A 16,585-nucleotide genomic window follows, 5' to 3' on the forward strand; every position below is an offset into this window, starting at 1 on the left:
GACCGGGAGTCTGGAGAAGTGCTGCGTGTCCCCGCGGGGACAAGGGCTGTCTGTGCAGCTCTGGGCAGAGCGCTGGGAGCAGAGGGCTCTGCTGTGAGGGCAGCCCTGTGCTGCAGCTCCCCTGGGGCTGACCCAGCGTTGCTACTATCATTGCTGGAAGGTCTTTGGGGCTCCGTGTGAAGGCGGTGGTGTAGGAGCTGCACCTCCTCACACTGTGACACAGAACCACGTGGAGCCCAGCACTGGGTCCCAGCCCAGCAGAGGAATAGGGGTTACTCATTACCTCCTAGGTGAAGCAAGCCATGGAGGGGGCAAAGCTGGGCACAGATAACAGCATCTTGGATGGAATGCAAAAACGCATTCCCATGAGATTTAAGGTTAAAAATTAAAATGAAAATTAATCTTTATCTAGGAGTAAACGAACCTTTTGAAAAGTCAAACCTCCCCGGGTCAAGCAGGGTCACGCAGCACAGGAGAGTCACAGGAAGAGAAGCCCTTACCCGGAGTGCCAACCACCCACAGGCCTGGGAAAGGAAGTCATTACCCTGGTGTTTGCAAAGCATTTGGAGGCTGAGCCCTTCCCAATTAACTGCTGTCTGACAGAGGACCAGAGCCAGCAGCTGAGCTCTCCTGCCTCAGCCCTGGGGCCAGTGAGGGGCAGTGGGGCACAACGGCCCCATTTTGGGGGTGTCACACTGTAACTGCACAGCAAGGGGCAGGGGAACAACTCACTGCTTGAGCCCCGAGCAGTAGCACTAACAGAGCCTCTCTGGGCACCCTGCGCCACTGTCTCACTGCCTGTATCATAAAAAACTTTTTCCTCATATCCAAATCTAAATCTGCCTTCTTTCAGTGTGAAACCATTTCCCCTTTGTCCTGTGACACAGAACCACTACAGAGCACATCCCCTTCCCTCCTGCAGCCCTTTCTGTACCGTACACAAACATGACACACAGACACAGGGCAACGACACCAGCAGAACGCAGCCCTGGCCACGGCCCTGTGAGCACAGAGGCAACCAGCTGCCCTTCCTTCAGAAGGAGATTGCCCCCAAACTGCTTCTCTGAGAGCCTTTAACATGGACTCTATTTGATGACTCAGTGCTGCGTTTCCAAACGCTATTCCTCCCGTGCAGTTTGCTCTGCCTGTTTGGTTGGGTGGCATCCACACACTGCTTTTACTTTTTGATCCTGTTGCTTGTTTACAACATGGAGGAGCAATGTGGGAATAGAACAAAGCGAGCACAAACCCAAAGGCAACCCAAAGACCATCGATGGCACTGCCGGCCCCTCGGCCCCATTCTGCTGCACATCCCACTTGTGTCTGACTCACCACCACCCTCCCATACCTACTAGTTAAAATGCCAGCCTGCTCCCAAACTGCCAACCTCGAGCCTGTGGCATGCTGTGAGAGGGAACATTTTGGGGAACACAAAGGCCTATTGATGGCTATCACCACCGCATCCCTCCGGGCTTCCTTAAACACAGCAGTGGCAGTACTGCCCTACTGAACGCTGCTGTGTCAGCACAGACAGAGGGCCTGCACTGCTGGGTGCTGTGTGTCACCTCACTGCAAGCAGCCCCGACTCGAAGGGACAACCTGTGAGCAGGGCGGCTTGGAAAAAGGAAACGTTTCCCTGTATTTGCATTCGCATTACTAATACAGTCTGGCGGCCAGGTTCAGGGAGTGGAAACCAGGAGTGTGGTTTCTATTCCCAGCCCAGCCGCTGACTGCTTGCTGCTGCTGGCAAATCTTTTAATCTCCTTCCCTCCGCTTTTCCCTCCCACAGTAAGGGCTGGGCGGCCCCCAGGGAGCCCCCGATGGAACACGGCAAGGGCAGGGTGCCGGCACCACTCTGCGGGGCAAAGCCAGGCGCTCCCATACAGTTGCACTGCTCAGAGATCCCTTCCGCAGAACCACAGGATGGGTTGGAAGGGACCTCAAGGATCACGAATCTCCAACCTCCCTGCCACAGGCACACGCCCTGACACCACCAGCACTGATGTATCCACACATCACGGCAAACCTCGGGGCACTGAGACAACCGCATCCACAACATCACCGCCTGGCACCCGCTCTGCACCCCTGGGCAGATGTGCCCCTTCTCTCCAGCACGATTTCCCTCCAGCACCACTGGAGGATCCCAGCCCTCTGTCCCAGCACCAGAGTTCCCTCTGCTCTTCTGGTTGGCACAAGCAGCCACGCCGGGAGGTTTTGGGGAGGGTGTGGGGATCCTGGTGCTGAGCAGGTGCAACACAACGGCTGCAGGTGGGCACACGCATCCTCCTGCCCATCCCTTCCAATGTTAAAATGATTCTTAAACACTCTGTGCCGTGTCATGTTGTGTGACAGCCCAGCTGCTCACTCTTTGCGCAGCCTCTGGGACCCCGCCGAAATAACACACATATGCTTTTGGGGCAGAGGCCAGCATTTATCTTAAGAGGTGCTTTAGGATCAAAACAATCACCACTAATTCTTCCCGTTCACTACTGGGGATTACAGGACCACAAGTGACCTTTCAGATTCTTAGGATGTGGATTATGAGGGGCTTTATGGACTAATCCTAATGACTTGAGCACCCCCACGACCTCAGCAGGCCTGCAGGCAAAGTGCTTCCCTCTGCCCACAGAGGAGCTCGGGGCAGATTTTGAACCCATTTCAAGAGAATGTCACATTGGTGCCCCTTATAACGATCCAGTTGAGTTGCAAGGGAGATAAGGTGACCTGGGTAAAGGTCATTGCCGAGTGAATGGCAGGACTGTTGGGACGAGCCAGCTGAGACATCAGCTAGCCTTCTGCTGAGACCACTGCTTTATCACTTTCAAATACTACCAAAAGACCCTGAAACACTGCAGCACGTTTTAACCCACAGGGCTCCAGTAGTATAATGCAATCTTTGGTATTTTCAGGTTTCTACAGCAAAATGTTCCACGCTATTGACAACACCTTTCCCATCACTGGCTGAACACCTTTCAGCTCTCTAAAAAACATCCCAGAATCAAACTCAAGCCCTGGCAATGCATAGGGCTGCTGACACCAGGGCATGTACATGGCAGCTCCCATCCCCCAGCACAGCAGCCCCATTTCCCATGCCCTCTGATGTCTGCCCACAGGCAATGCTGAGCAGCAGCTGTACAGAGGCTGCTAACAGATTTCTATGAGATGTGGAGGACCCCCACCCCACAGTGGTGCACACAAGGTCAGCTAGGAGCTGCCTCCTGTTGGCAGGATGGGAGCACCAGCAGCAGCCAAAGGGACTGCATCTGTCACAGCCCCTCCATTCCTCTCTCAGAGAAGTGACCATCCATGGCACTTGTGATGGGGACAGCATCAACCCGCGCTCACCTGCTGTGTTTTCATCTTCTGCTGGCACTGAAAATGCCACCCAGAAAGGGCTGAGACCGCCTGTCTGCTCCTCATTAGCTGCGTAATTCAACACAAGTCCATATTTTCTTATTAAACAATGTCAAAGATGTGCTCACCATCTCTCTGTGGTTAATTTTTTTTCCCCTTCCTTTGTCTAAAGACAGCTGAAATAATATAAAAAAGGATTCAGAAAACAAAAGGGAAACCCTTGGGTTTTTTTTAAAATGTTTTCTAAGCCTGAACCAATTTCTGGAAGCAATTGGCAAGCTGGCTGCCACTTTCCTTCCAAGGACAGCATCCTGCAGCCTGGGCTGTGCAGAAGAAGATATGATACAACAACCATTGGTGTGCAGCCACACAGAGCTGTCAGACCACGCTGGCCACGCTCACACTCTGGGGCTGCTCGTGCTCCAGTGACACCGTCAGCACAGATCTGTGAAATGCACGAAGTCTATTGGCACGTACCGATGCTAGCAGTCCTACGCTGCAGCTCAAGCTTTCAGCACACCCCAAGAGCTTGTAAACCAGCTGTTTGGTCAAGTTAAGCCCACAGAAAGCAGACAAATAAGAGGGCTGTGAGTCTCAACAGATCGGAACCCGGCATCAAGGCAAGGCAGGCGCCAGGCTGTGTGCCCACACACTGCAGCCTCCCATCACAAAGCAGAGACGTGCTGCCCTTTGCTTGGCTGCATCAGATTTGGGCAATTTCATGGGGCTTAGGGAAGCCCGTCTGGTACAAAGGATGCTGGCAAAGGCTGCTGTACCTCAAGAAGAGCACACGGAAGCGTGGCCTTTCAACAGCCTTCTCCGGGCCCAATGGAGCTCCACAACCAGTGAGGATTTTGGCAGGGCTGCAGCCAGCCTGGCTATTTATAAAAGCAAATGAGAGGGACAGATTCTGTGTCCCAAGGCTTACAGTTCTCTAAAATACAATGAGACCATAAAGAAAACAGACGTCAGTTGTGACAGCAAAAGGCTGTGTGCTACCTGAATTATCAAGAAACCTTCCAAACAATCAAAATCACTAAAACTGACAGGAAATTGCTGTGCACGGGGGCGTGACGGGGAACAACCTTCAGCTGAGCACTCACATATTTGGGGGGTTTTATGTGTTTGTTTCTAACACAATTCCCCTTAATTCAGCCTCCAGGTTGGAGGCACAGAGAGGTAGGACCAGAATTCTTCTGGCCATGTATCTACATGTGGCATTTCCTGACCTTTCAGTATTTGATTCTGTAACCTATTTACATTTTTGACGTAGGTGTGTTTGTGGGTTTTATTGGGGAATGCCAACAATTTTCTGCATGTAGGAAAGAAGAGAAATCATTAAGAGCGACTGCATGAGTGCTCTGTGTTCATCCCAAGGTCCCTCCCTCCACCTCCCAGCCAAACTTTCCTCACAGCACAAGCTTCTTATTCAGCTTTGTTTGGACAAAGAAAGATAAACCACTGTTTTGCATCGCCCTCCCCCCGTCATTTATACATCAGCTGCATTTAGCATGGTATTCTCTACTCCTCGTAGGAAAAAGAGAAAACATAATTTGAGAAATAATTATTTTTGACCACGCTGAGTTGTTGACTCTGTAAGCTGTTATGAAGAAGTTAAAATAGAACGTAATTATAAATCATTGCTAAGCATCCTGCAAAGGCAAGGACGTTTAATTGTGTCCTTGTATGACTGCAGTCGCTGTACACAACTAATACTCCTATTTGCAGGCACAGAAATAACTGGCTCACTCAGCCATACAGAAAGGAAGACATAAAAGGAAACCAAAGCCCCAACGAGAATAAACCACTGGAAAGTTTTATGTCAACAAAGCTGAGTTTAAATTAAGTAACATCAATTCAGTATTTTGACTGTAAGTGAATCAGAACATTAAAGCATGTTTTGAAGGGAATGCTTGTGATGAAACTTCTGTGACTGGATCCTGCACTAAGTGAAACTAACAGGAAAGTTCCTACTGGCTTCTTCTGCGTAGCACCAAACCCACATAGCAGAGTTACTTTTCCAGCTTTAATGCTCATTCTGAAAATGAGAACAGCAGCAGAATTGGCAGGATAAATGCCAAATAAATGCCAAATAAATGACTTACCAGTTACAAGACAGTGGCAAATACAGCACCGATCCATCATGTTGCATATGAGTGATGAGCTAAAATTAAAATTCTATAAAGATTTTCCCTTCTTATGTTTGCTAACTTTCCGAGTGCTGCCTTTGCAACTGAAGTCCCTTTCAGTATTGCTTTTTCTGCTCTGACTCAGCGGCAAAAGTCAAAAACAAAACAAGCAGAGCAAACCCAACCAACCAAAGCCCACCAAGCCCCAGTTGAAGTGCATTTCTGTACTGCCTGAAGGGGTGGGAGATAAGACAAGAGTCACCTTGCTTTAAGTGAACCAAAACACAGCAGAACTATTCTCCAGTAGGAGGAAATAAGGAAATAAATTACATGCCCAAACAGCCACAATATATCCCTTCCGAATGAGAAGAGAGGATTCATTGACTCAGTAATTTTACAACGATGATAACAAATTAAAACTGTGGAGACAGTGGAGAGCCAACAAGATATACAACCCACAGCCAGGATCAGTCAAATTAAAGGGAACTTTTCACGTTGTCAGATACTGAGTAATTAGTGCTGTCATTAGAGGCACAATTCCAGCTTTAAGCAATTTTGAGTAATTAATGTTCCTTTATTTTGCCTGGAAGCCCTGACTTCAGCACTCTCTTCAGACAGGATCCTTACAGCTGGAGCTCCACAATGCAGATTAGCCCAAGAAGACGATCAGAGATGAAGACACAATTAGTCAGACTGTCCATGCACACTGTTACCTCTCGCCTGGGACTCAATTTTTATTAACACAGCAGCCATGGCATGGAAACCCAGACACGATTCTGCCCTGTCTGCAGCCATAAGATAGTCTAGGCTACAAACAACATTAACATCTGCAAACTCTACGTGACCAAAGGATGGAACAAAGTGAACGAAGTGATGGGTTGTGTCTGCCTGCACAGCTCTGAGCAGCTGCAGGAAACCCATAGCTGCAATTACCCACCCCATCATGTAAAAAAATACATGGAGGAAATCCTGATAAATATAATCATCAAGCAATGTAAATTTCTAGATTAAAATCCTAAGATGAGCAGGAAGCAGAAGCGAGAACAACTCCTCTGACACCTAAAATGCAATTATAAAATCCCAACAAGATACTTAGAAAACTTCACCCCTTAGAATTCATCTTCTCTTCTGATGGAGAGAAAAAAGCATTGGTTTCTGCTTGGGCTAACAGCAGGTCTTCTCTGGTTGGAAACCTCACCTTCAAGAAGCCCAGATCTTAAGTTATTTGTTACTAAGAATACATTTCATACTTCTGAAAGCTTGTAATAACCTGTGACTGTGAAGGCTGTCAAATCCACTCAAATGCTTCTTACTGAAAAATTAGGCCAGCATATCCATAGATTCTCCCCTCCTTCATCCATCCACATTAAAGCAGTAATTCCCAAAGACAGCCACTCTTCTAAAATACACATTCGATAAAGTTGTTGGTAATACAGCATGAACAATATCTGCAGGAAGATTAAAGAATCAGGTCAAGAACACAGCACTGAATGTAAGTGTTATTAAATCATAAGCCAATACCGCAACATTTGAGTGATTGATGTCTTTGGTTCTCACTCAAAACCCTCACTTTTAGCACATTCATAGGAGATAGATGCCCCATGTCAATGCAAATGAACGCAAATTTACTCTTTTGGACACCAATTACAGAGAAAAATGAAAACAACATTGGCAGGCGGCACTCAAAGTGTTGCTGTGCAGCACTTCTCATCACGGGGTGAGTTTGGGCACAATCAGATGATTTCACTACGCATGGTCAGAAGATCTGAGCTGTTCCCATCTGTGCATTATCTGAGTATCTAAACAATTGCTGCAAAGCACTGAAAACCTTTGAAATAGACAAGGAAAACTAACAAAGCTGATGGTATCTCCTGATTACTGCGTGAAGTACTAATAAGGAACTGTGTTATACAACCCGTGCTCAACAGATCTTTCCCAAATCCAAATGACACACTTCTGAAGCTGAAAGTGACAGACTGCAGCTGGCTGAGCAAACACTGCACTGTATGCTAATGCTACAAGCTGCCATTGTAAAGGAGCCTCCAGGCTTTCTGTTGGCTGCTCTGCCCTTCTTGTTAAGAACTGCAAAGCTCCTCTTACTGAGCAGTAATTAGACAGAGTTGGAGAAAAACTAACAAGAGAGCTGTATTTTTCCAAAGATAAGCAGTGAGATTGCTTTTAATCAATGCAGCATGTCTATGGATCATATATGGTGTTCAGTTTTGACTTCATCACCTCAAAACATGATAAATATTTGTAGCTGAAAACACGAGTACAAACTCAGAAAATGCAGTATTCAGATTCATTATCAAAATATGTCTTCACAACGAATTTGAAGTATTGCACGTGATGTTCAATGCTTCTTTCCATCAGACAAGCACCGAGACACAGAACCATTCTCAAGACAGCAGCTGCAGAACTTGGCGTATGCGATCGCACTTCTCCATCATGGTTGGGTCTTCTGCATCCGATCCATCCAACTCCTGCATCAGAGCTTCAGCTTTCTGCACAGTTGTGTCTCGTGCACTGCCCTTAAGGCCCTGCAGATAGTCCAGTAAAATGGTGAAATGCTCATCTGGAACCTGTAAAAAAAAAAACAAAACCACAAGGAATTAAAAATACCTGCTTTGTTTTCTTCTCTTTCAATGTTCATCCACAGTCATGTCAAAGCATTACCTGAAAGGTGGTTAGGTGAACTGCACAGCCTTTTGCATCAGCTGATGCCCACCTTCAAATGGAAGAGTTTCTTGCCAATGCTCAAACTGCTAGGAAGGACAGATTGCAGTGAGAGAACTGCTCAGATGGGCAAAGCATCTGAGGGGAAATGCTGAGCAGATGTGGAATTGATGATCAGCAAACGCAAACACTGCCTGAGAGAGAGATCCAGCTTGTGAGGGCTGCTGAAAGGGAAGAAGCATACCAGCCAGATCCTAGTTTTGGAAACATGTATGCAACCCTTACCAAATTCAGGAGAACGGCACGAATGTGTCCAAGGAAAGAATTTTGTGCAAGTATCCTCACTCAAAACACCAAAACCATTTGTTTGCTACGATGAGATACCACCCAGCAGCACACAACAGATTCTGACTTTGACAGAATGCTTACACAAAGGAATTGGATGTAATTTGAAAAAATTGAGACATATGGAAATCATTTTTAAATCACGCTGACTAAAACTGATGCACTCCTTTAACACATCAGACATCAAAAGCAGTTTAGTTATCTGCTGTCGCCTTACCCCCATTTTACTTCCTTTCTAATTAACCAGTAAAAGATTAAATTTTAGCTTGTCTGGTGCAACGTACAACTCCATTAAGAAATCCTGGCAATAACCTCACAAAGACTTCTGATGATTCTGCAGTATTTTGAACCAGCTTGCTGTCAACAGCGTTCGGTGAACAGATCTGTTTGAGGCATTTCACCTTGTGTATCTGTGGAACTGCTTGGAGCCAATGAGAGAATATTTTTACCATGAATCAGGAGATGTGACAGTGACCTCACCCTGCAAATATGTTTCTTTGTTTGACTTTACACACACAGCATTGCAAGGCGCACTCAGCGTGAGCAAAGCTGAACACATACGTAAGTATTTAAAGGCCTGGAGTCATTGCACGAGGGCTGCTCCAATCCTGTGCAGTACCGACACAGCAGAGAAGACAGAGCTTCAACAGACACTTAATTTACAGCTTATTTCTGCGGCGACATTTGGCAGCACAACTGTGATCACTAAAACTTCTATCGCTCTCAAAGAAGAGGAAGAAAAAATACTCCAATGCTGCCTTAATCAATAGGGGCTATTACAGAGCAGTGAATCAAAGGTGCAGCCTGCACTCATCTTCGTAACTCATGCCCTATGAAAATCTTTATGGACTTCACACAAACACTGCTGTGCTAAAGAAACAGTACAGATAAAAAAAATATGAATTTTATAATGGCTAACACTGAAACTGATGATACATGAAGTGTGCCTGTAATATAAAACCAGCACATGAAAAATAATGAAAAACCCCAACACTTTTAGAACTGCTTTTACTCAGGGTAAACACACGCTGCTAACAGAGACAAATGCTGAGATGCAAACAGTGTCAGCACAATGGTCCTCCAGCACAGGTCTCAGCACCGCGTGTTTAAAGCTCAGCCACATTTCTGTGCTCCACCTTAGCTAAATTAACTGCATCATTTGTACCCCCTGTGCTCAGACCTCGTGGCACAACCACAGCTCACTGCGTGCAATCACAGTCAGTTGGATTGGTTTTGGGGGTTGCAATGTCAGGGCCTCTTGGTGAGATTGTAGGAGCGCTGCCTGTCTTTAAGCTCCCAACAGGAGGAACAGGCTGAAATCGGGTACTGAGGTGGCCCATCAAAGTGCTGGCAAGCGAAGTGATGCCTACAGGATCTCACTGTGGTTGTTGTAACCCATTTTCCCTTTTTCTTGTTTCTTCTCTCTTGCTCACCCGCCTTGCCTCTGCCTGACTAACTAACTAACGTGACTAACTAACATGCATTGGAGCAGACTAATGTGGAAACAGCCAAACGTGACCCAATAACCATCAGCCCCTGAATGCTCAGGAACTATGTGACACCATGAAAATGGGGAAATGCTAACGAAGAACAGCAGGGAAAAAGCAGGTATCACTTGTCAATAACCTGGCTTTTCTCATCGCCTTCTGCAGGAGCTCCACAACCCAGGGATGTGCAGCCCAGAGGCCGAGGACAATCGATGCAGTTACTTGCTGACAGTGCTGTGCCAAAGGACAACCAGCAACTGGTGATGCAGCATTCATTCAGTACAGGATGACAAAGAAGTGCACACACTGTAGGTATGCAGTCCTGAGCTCTGAAGCCTTCAGCCTACAGCAGATGGATTTAAAGGCACTTAAAAAAATCGCTTTGTAAATGACTAGAAAACCTCTCTTTATATCTTACAGAAAGAAGAATATCAGTACAGGAAACTTAATTTAGCTCTTGGCATGGCTTTTCAGTAAGAATACAAGTGACACCAAGAGATCAAAGACATGGCTTAGGAAGGAAGTCTCCTTTTGTATTGTAGCCATGCTCAGATATCCAACGGATTTTATTCTATAATGGACAGGAAATCAGATTTGGGTATAAAAACACAGGCAAAAGCAGCCCTGCCTCGTCCTGACAATGAAAAAGACTTCATACATGCTTGATCATGAGTACTTGAGTGGCTCTGCTCATTGTTCTGAATCTGAATGCAGATGTTAATCATTATCTGTAGCTCATATACAACGCATCTTTGATTATTAAACAGTACAAAACACTGGGAATTTAAATAAATCATCACGCTTTCATCACGTGAAAAAAAAAACAACAACCCCACAACAAAACTAGAAAGGAGGTTTTCATTTCAGTGTCACAGAATAGGGAATGAAGCTGTGTTTTGATCTGTAACACAAGCACTACTTAGGGTTAATTATTTCCCAGTATGTTGCAACACAAAACCCCAAAGCAAACAGGTAAAAGAGCAAAAATGCCATTCTGCCCATAAAGCAGTTTCCAAGCAGAGTTAAAGAGCACACATTGACTTGGAAAGGTGGATAAACCTTTTAACAGCACAGCTTAAAAATAAAAGGCAATGCAAACACCTAGATACCTATTATCAAAAACGCACTTGGCAGGTCATTACACTGTGTGAACATTTGTTGCTTTCACAAAGCTCTGCTTTTAATCATAGGGTCCTCTGAAAGTATTTTTAATCATAAAAGCAACACCTTCTGCCAGGTGGTTGGTGCAGTTTGGGTCAGGAAGATGGTGATGCTGAAGGGTGTAAGTGCACACACACAGTCAGCCACACCTGACTGAATGCCATTGGAATGAATCAATAAGGAGCTGCTGTGCAAACAGAGATGTGTGCTCAGTTACACAATGGGAACATCAGCTGCAGTGCTCTGCTCCGCACTGCAATGCTCAGATGCTGACTGGAAGCTATGTGGATGTTGTTTTTTAAGTTATGAAATGAATGGATTTGGGTGACGATGAAAGGCTGGCTTCTGGTTACGCTTTCTATAATCAACATGAGGTTTCACTTCTAATGAGAAAGCTATTCTAGCATCTTGGCAGTGTATCCGTACATCTTATATGAAGCAGAGATATCTGAAGCAATCCACGAGCTATGGCTCAGTCACAGTATCACCAAGGTTGGAAAAAGCCTCTAAAACCACCCAGACCAACCATCCACCTGTCACCAATACTGCCCACTACTCCACAGCCAGAAGTTAAGGATATGTTCAAATCTACCCTCATTAAGTTTCAGGTTTATACAAAGCGTCATTCCTCCTTCTGGCTGACGTGCTTTAGTCTAGTAGTGTCCACAGAACAACCACCCCAAAACAGAAAGGTGAATAGCAAGCAATCACAATGGCTGAGTATTTTAGCAAAGTGCACAGCTAATGCTAGTAACCTTGCATTAATAAATAATAGCTACAATTAACATATCAAACTTTACAACATTACCATTGTGAGAACATCTCCTGATAATACAAACCTTCTCCTTCTCATACATGTGTGAGAGCAGCCAGGTCTGCCTCGTCTTTTGAAACTTCCACTCCTTTGGGTTTTCAGACCAGCTGCAATACATTAAAAAAGAAATAAAAAGCTTAAAATATCGCGTGATCAGAATATTTACTGTTCACACACTATTTCCTATAGGGATTCTAAGTAACTTTGCATGCTTGACGTTGTGTCGATGCATAACGTTGTGTTGGTGGGATATTAGCATGTGTTTTCCTACAAGTGGCAAAACAAGGCTAGATGGCTTTTGTGCAAGAAGTGAAAAGCTCATAGGAAGAGACCATGGCCAAGAATGTGAAGTATTTCCATCAGAAAGCACTGATTCCTCAGGTCAGAAATGAAGGCCCTCCTCCCCTCCGAGCTGTGAGCGCCATGAGCCCAGCACAGCCGAACTGCTGAGCACAGCTGAGTGCAAAGAACGCATTTCTCAGTACGCTGCAAGGCTTTGCATAACGGTGTGAGCAAAGTGCTGAAGTTCACAGGGCAGAAAATGCTTTGCTCCTCACTCCCCCCAGGAATTCTGATTTCATTCTTAGTCCCCAAATATCAGCCTGCATCCATGCTGCTGAAAGTGGGAAACGAATGATTCACATCTGTAAAAGTTCTTTGTTTAGCAATCGAATTTCTAATAGGCAAGACTCTAGTTGATTTTAAATGGCAATTCTATGTAGAACTTAAATATAATTTTACAACTGGTGTATTCTGCTTCAGGTGAAGAAAGAGACACTTGGTCCACATATCCAGCTAGAAAACAAATATTGATTTTCAAAGCACGTGCCTGCAAATTAGCACCTTATTCTGTACAACATTTGTTAATGCACTGAAATATCACTGAAAGATCCAGCAGAAAACACACAGAGAAAACACAAAATTTTATACTTGATTTTTCCTTAAGGAAAGACAAGTCCCCAGAGGGAAGCTTGCAAGATGCCTTTAATGCTTCAGTTTGTTTTACACAGCGACAGAGAGCACAGAATCAATTGAAAAGCCAGCTGGGTATGAGAATTAGCATTGTTTAAACACTGTCAAGTCTAATAAAGCAAAAGAGCCTTCATATTTGGGGAATGCTGCACCAGTGAACGCATTGTTCAGCCCATCCAATGGAACAGAAAAAAACAAGAGCACAAGTCTGGGAGCCTCCACAGAACTCCGTGCCCCATCCAAGTGCTTTCCTGACTCAGAAATTCAGCTTCAAGAAAAACTGGCAACAGCTCATTAGGGTAATCACGAGCTGAATCCCAAGCCAAAATACAAGCTAAATCATGAGGCAAACGACAGCAAGCCGAAAAAGGACAAACATAACATCAGTGACTACAGCATAAGATATTTTACAGGATCAGAATCAATGCCACAAATGAAGCATGGGAACAGCTTACGTGACAACCTTTGCGAGGTGGCAAGAGCAAGCTGAACATCAGAGCTGCCTGCAAAGCAGCCCCTCTTCTAAGGACAACCTTTATTCAAGGCACTGTACACTTGTGATTTACATTGCTTGGTTAAATACACTGCCTAACCCTCCAAGTATTTCATCCTCTGCTGATTTTATGTTTCTATTCCTTATGCTATCACCAGAGTGCTAACAGGCACTAGCTTGAAAAACACAGCCTCATTTCCCTAATCTCCTATAAAGCTATATGATGTTACAATATCTTTATTATCCACTTTATAAACAACTGGGACTTACAAATGAGTGCACTGCGAGGTTAATTGCTCTTATTAGCCCATTACTGAAACCATATGCTCTCTTCCACACGTTGAGGCAGCCATCACTCTGCTGCACCCACAGCCACTTCCACTCCAGTGAATTCTCTTGTAGAAATGAACACGAGTTTCACCCAGTCTTCTAGAAAGGCTTCTCTCTGATAATTAGTGATATACCCATGGTAATGAACATGAATAGTTTAACATGACTGACTGCAGAAACGATGCTTGTGCCCATCACAGCACCAGAGACTCTCAAACCATTTCCCCCGGTTTGCACTTTGCCCAACTGGGATCAAAGGCTAAAAGAATATGGGAAGAAGTTGCATTTCCCTTGACAGATGATAGAAGCATTCATGTTTTCTCAAACTGCCATCAGGTTTTTAACTGCTTCTCTCTCTTTGGCTTCATCAGTTCCTCTCTCTTGTCCCAGGAACTCGGCCCTTCTCCTGACCTGGTTTCCCCCCACACTGCAGCCAAATCCACCACAATGGATGCGCAACCAAGACAAATAATGTGGCAGCTGCTCCCTGCAAATGGACCTCCCATGGTTATGAAAGTCTTTCACTGATTCCTATGACCACAGTGGCTTTTTCCCTATTCCTATGACAGCTTTAAAACCTATGGACAATGGCACTCGGTGACAATGTGAGCAGGACATCCCTTCTTATCAGAATGACATAATTAGCGCATCCTTAGAAATGCTCAGCTTTCAAACCAAAGATCTTAGAGCTCTGTAATGCAGGAGAGGTCTCTTTTTGCTGTTTATATGCAGATAAGCTTTCCTGACATATTACAGCAGGAGAAAAGGACTTTCCCTGGAGTGATTAAATATACACAGTTATACTGTATTACACAACTACATTACAGAAAAAAAAGCTTATTAGAGACAGTAACAATGTCCTTCACAGCTTTGAATTCATTTGGTGGCCTTTAGATATATCCAAGTCCAGATCTAATATAAGCTACAGAATTGGGCAGAAAACAGACATGTTTAAAACATGTATTTTTCCAGTGTGCCTAGGGCTAATTTCCAATATATTGTACAAACACTAATTGCCTTCTTTACACAGTTAATGTTTGAGTCTTTCTTATGAGCTCTATCTCATTGAAAAAACACATCAGCTGCCTTTAGTTAAAGGGAGCTTTCGTGTTTGTGCAAACGATCTTCCTAAATGGCTTTGAAATTGAAGATACAGAGGATATGAAACAAATGAATCAAGTTTCCAAAAGAGCTTTACATCTGAGTTTTTGGGTTTTTTTTAGCATCAGGGTGTCGTGTAGAAGAGCTGCCCAAAATTCCCATTGGTCTATCATACAAATGAGTTTCAGCCTATACATTAAAATCACACATGGTTGCACTGGGCCTTCCCAGACACTCGCTGCAGATGCAATCTGCCTTTAAAATGCTTAATCCCATCCCTTTCACCACTGTGACAGAAAAAGAGCATTTCTGAGTCTTGGCAGCTAAGCAGGAACACAGAAGACAGCTGGCAGCATGCAGGGCAGAGCGCTCCATGGGATGCTGTAGTACAGAAAGGGAAGGGAAAGCAGTCAGATTGGTTCCAGAAGCACAGTCAGAGAAAAACATTATTGTTACCAATTGAATTCAGGAAGACGACAATGCATCTGCTTAGACTGGTGGCCAGGACAAAACACCAGGAAGCTGTCCCAGCACTTATATAATCTCTCATGTGGAGAAAAGTACTGTTTGAGAGCCATCCATTTCACTCATTCAGCTGAAAAGATCATTGGGTCAAAGACAAGTGTCAAGAAATCAAAAAGGAAAGACAGACACACGACAGCCCATAACCAGCAGACAGCAGGAGAGCACTGCTGCATGCCAAACACAAGGACACCTACACTCATCTGTGTCTGCTGCCTGAGATGGGCACACAGCCCCAGCCTCCACACTGCTCCACAGGCTGCACAAAGCAAAGTTCCTGCCCTCGGTGCAACAGGTGCTTCCTCAACCAAGAGCACCAGCACTGAAAAATTCCCTCAAAGACATTTAAAGCCGTGCTGCAGTACTTGGAGCTCTGATTTGCTCTCCTGTGTCACAGTGCAATACATACAGCAGCACTGACTTTAACGCACCGTGTGCTTACATCCAGGTAAGATAACTGCCCTTACAAGGCACGAGTTTGGAAACTGAACAGTCATTTCAGGTCAGTTCAATGCTACATACAGGTGAGCACGGGAAGCTGGCACCTCACAGAGGCTCCCTGGGATTCCTGGAGCATCACGGGTGGAGCAGGAATTTGGCAGAGGCGTGGGAGAAGAGCCACTGCAAGGGTGGAGCTTTCATATGGATACATAAAATATACGTGGATGTGGGTGCAAGTTTTATATGTGCTCTCCAGTGCATACAGCAAATTAGGAATAATAACTTTTTGTCCAGTCGTAACGCATGCAGTTATTTGAAGGGAAACGTTAAGGCGTTTATTTTTATCAGGGGTGTTCAGCATTTCTTTTCTTTCTCTCGGGGCATTTGAAACAACTGAGCGTTTAAAAAGGCAGGTTTCACATTTCTTTCATTGCCAGCACCAAACCCATGTACTGCACAGAGCAAAAGCTGCATCGACAGAAAGGGCTCCCAAGGACAGGGGCTGCTCCACAGCCCTGCGTGCCAAGAGAGCCAGCCTGCAGCATGGGGCAAGCCTGGATGCAAGGTGAGAGGAAATCCCATCTCAGGTGTCTGTGTGATGCTGATTGCCCTCGTTTGGAAGAAATATCCAAAATTTACATTCTAAATTGATTTTCAAAGGCTTAAGCAGAATGGCTGTAATTAAAATCTACGCACTCATCTTTGGCAGGACCCAAGTACAGATGTAAGGAAGAGTCACAGCCCTTATTTTCAATGTGTT

The 16,585-nt window shown here is 45.1% G+C and overlaps 1 protein-coding gene across 1 annotated transcript in view; it reads right to left on the reverse strand.

Annotated features, from left to right (window-relative positions):
- Nucleotides 1-7,631: 7,631 nt before the first annotated feature.
- Nucleotides 7,632-16,585, reverse strand: part of CUNH7orf50 (chromosome unknown C7orf50 homolog) — a 97,395-nt gene continuing 88,441 nt past the window's right edge. Inside the window, exons 4-5 of the mRNA XM_042864816.1 lie at nt 11,992-12,073; nt 7,632-8,065 (exon numbers count right to left, since the gene is read on the reverse strand). Coding sequence (XP_042720750.1) covers nt 7,883-8,065; nt 11,992-12,073 — 265 coding nt within the window. The 3' untranslated portion in view covers nt 7,632-7,882. The remainder of the gene's footprint in view (nt 8,066-11,991; nt 12,074-16,585) is intronic.

Source organism: Lagopus leucura, unplaced genomic scaffold, assembly GCF_019238085.1.
Source record: "Lagopus leucura isolate 7727_CA_CO unplaced genomic scaffold, USGS_WTPT01 Super-Scaffold_760, whole genome shotgun sequence".
Lineage (NCBI taxonomy): Eukaryota > Metazoa > Chordata > Aves > Galliformes > Phasianidae > Lagopus > Lagopus leucura.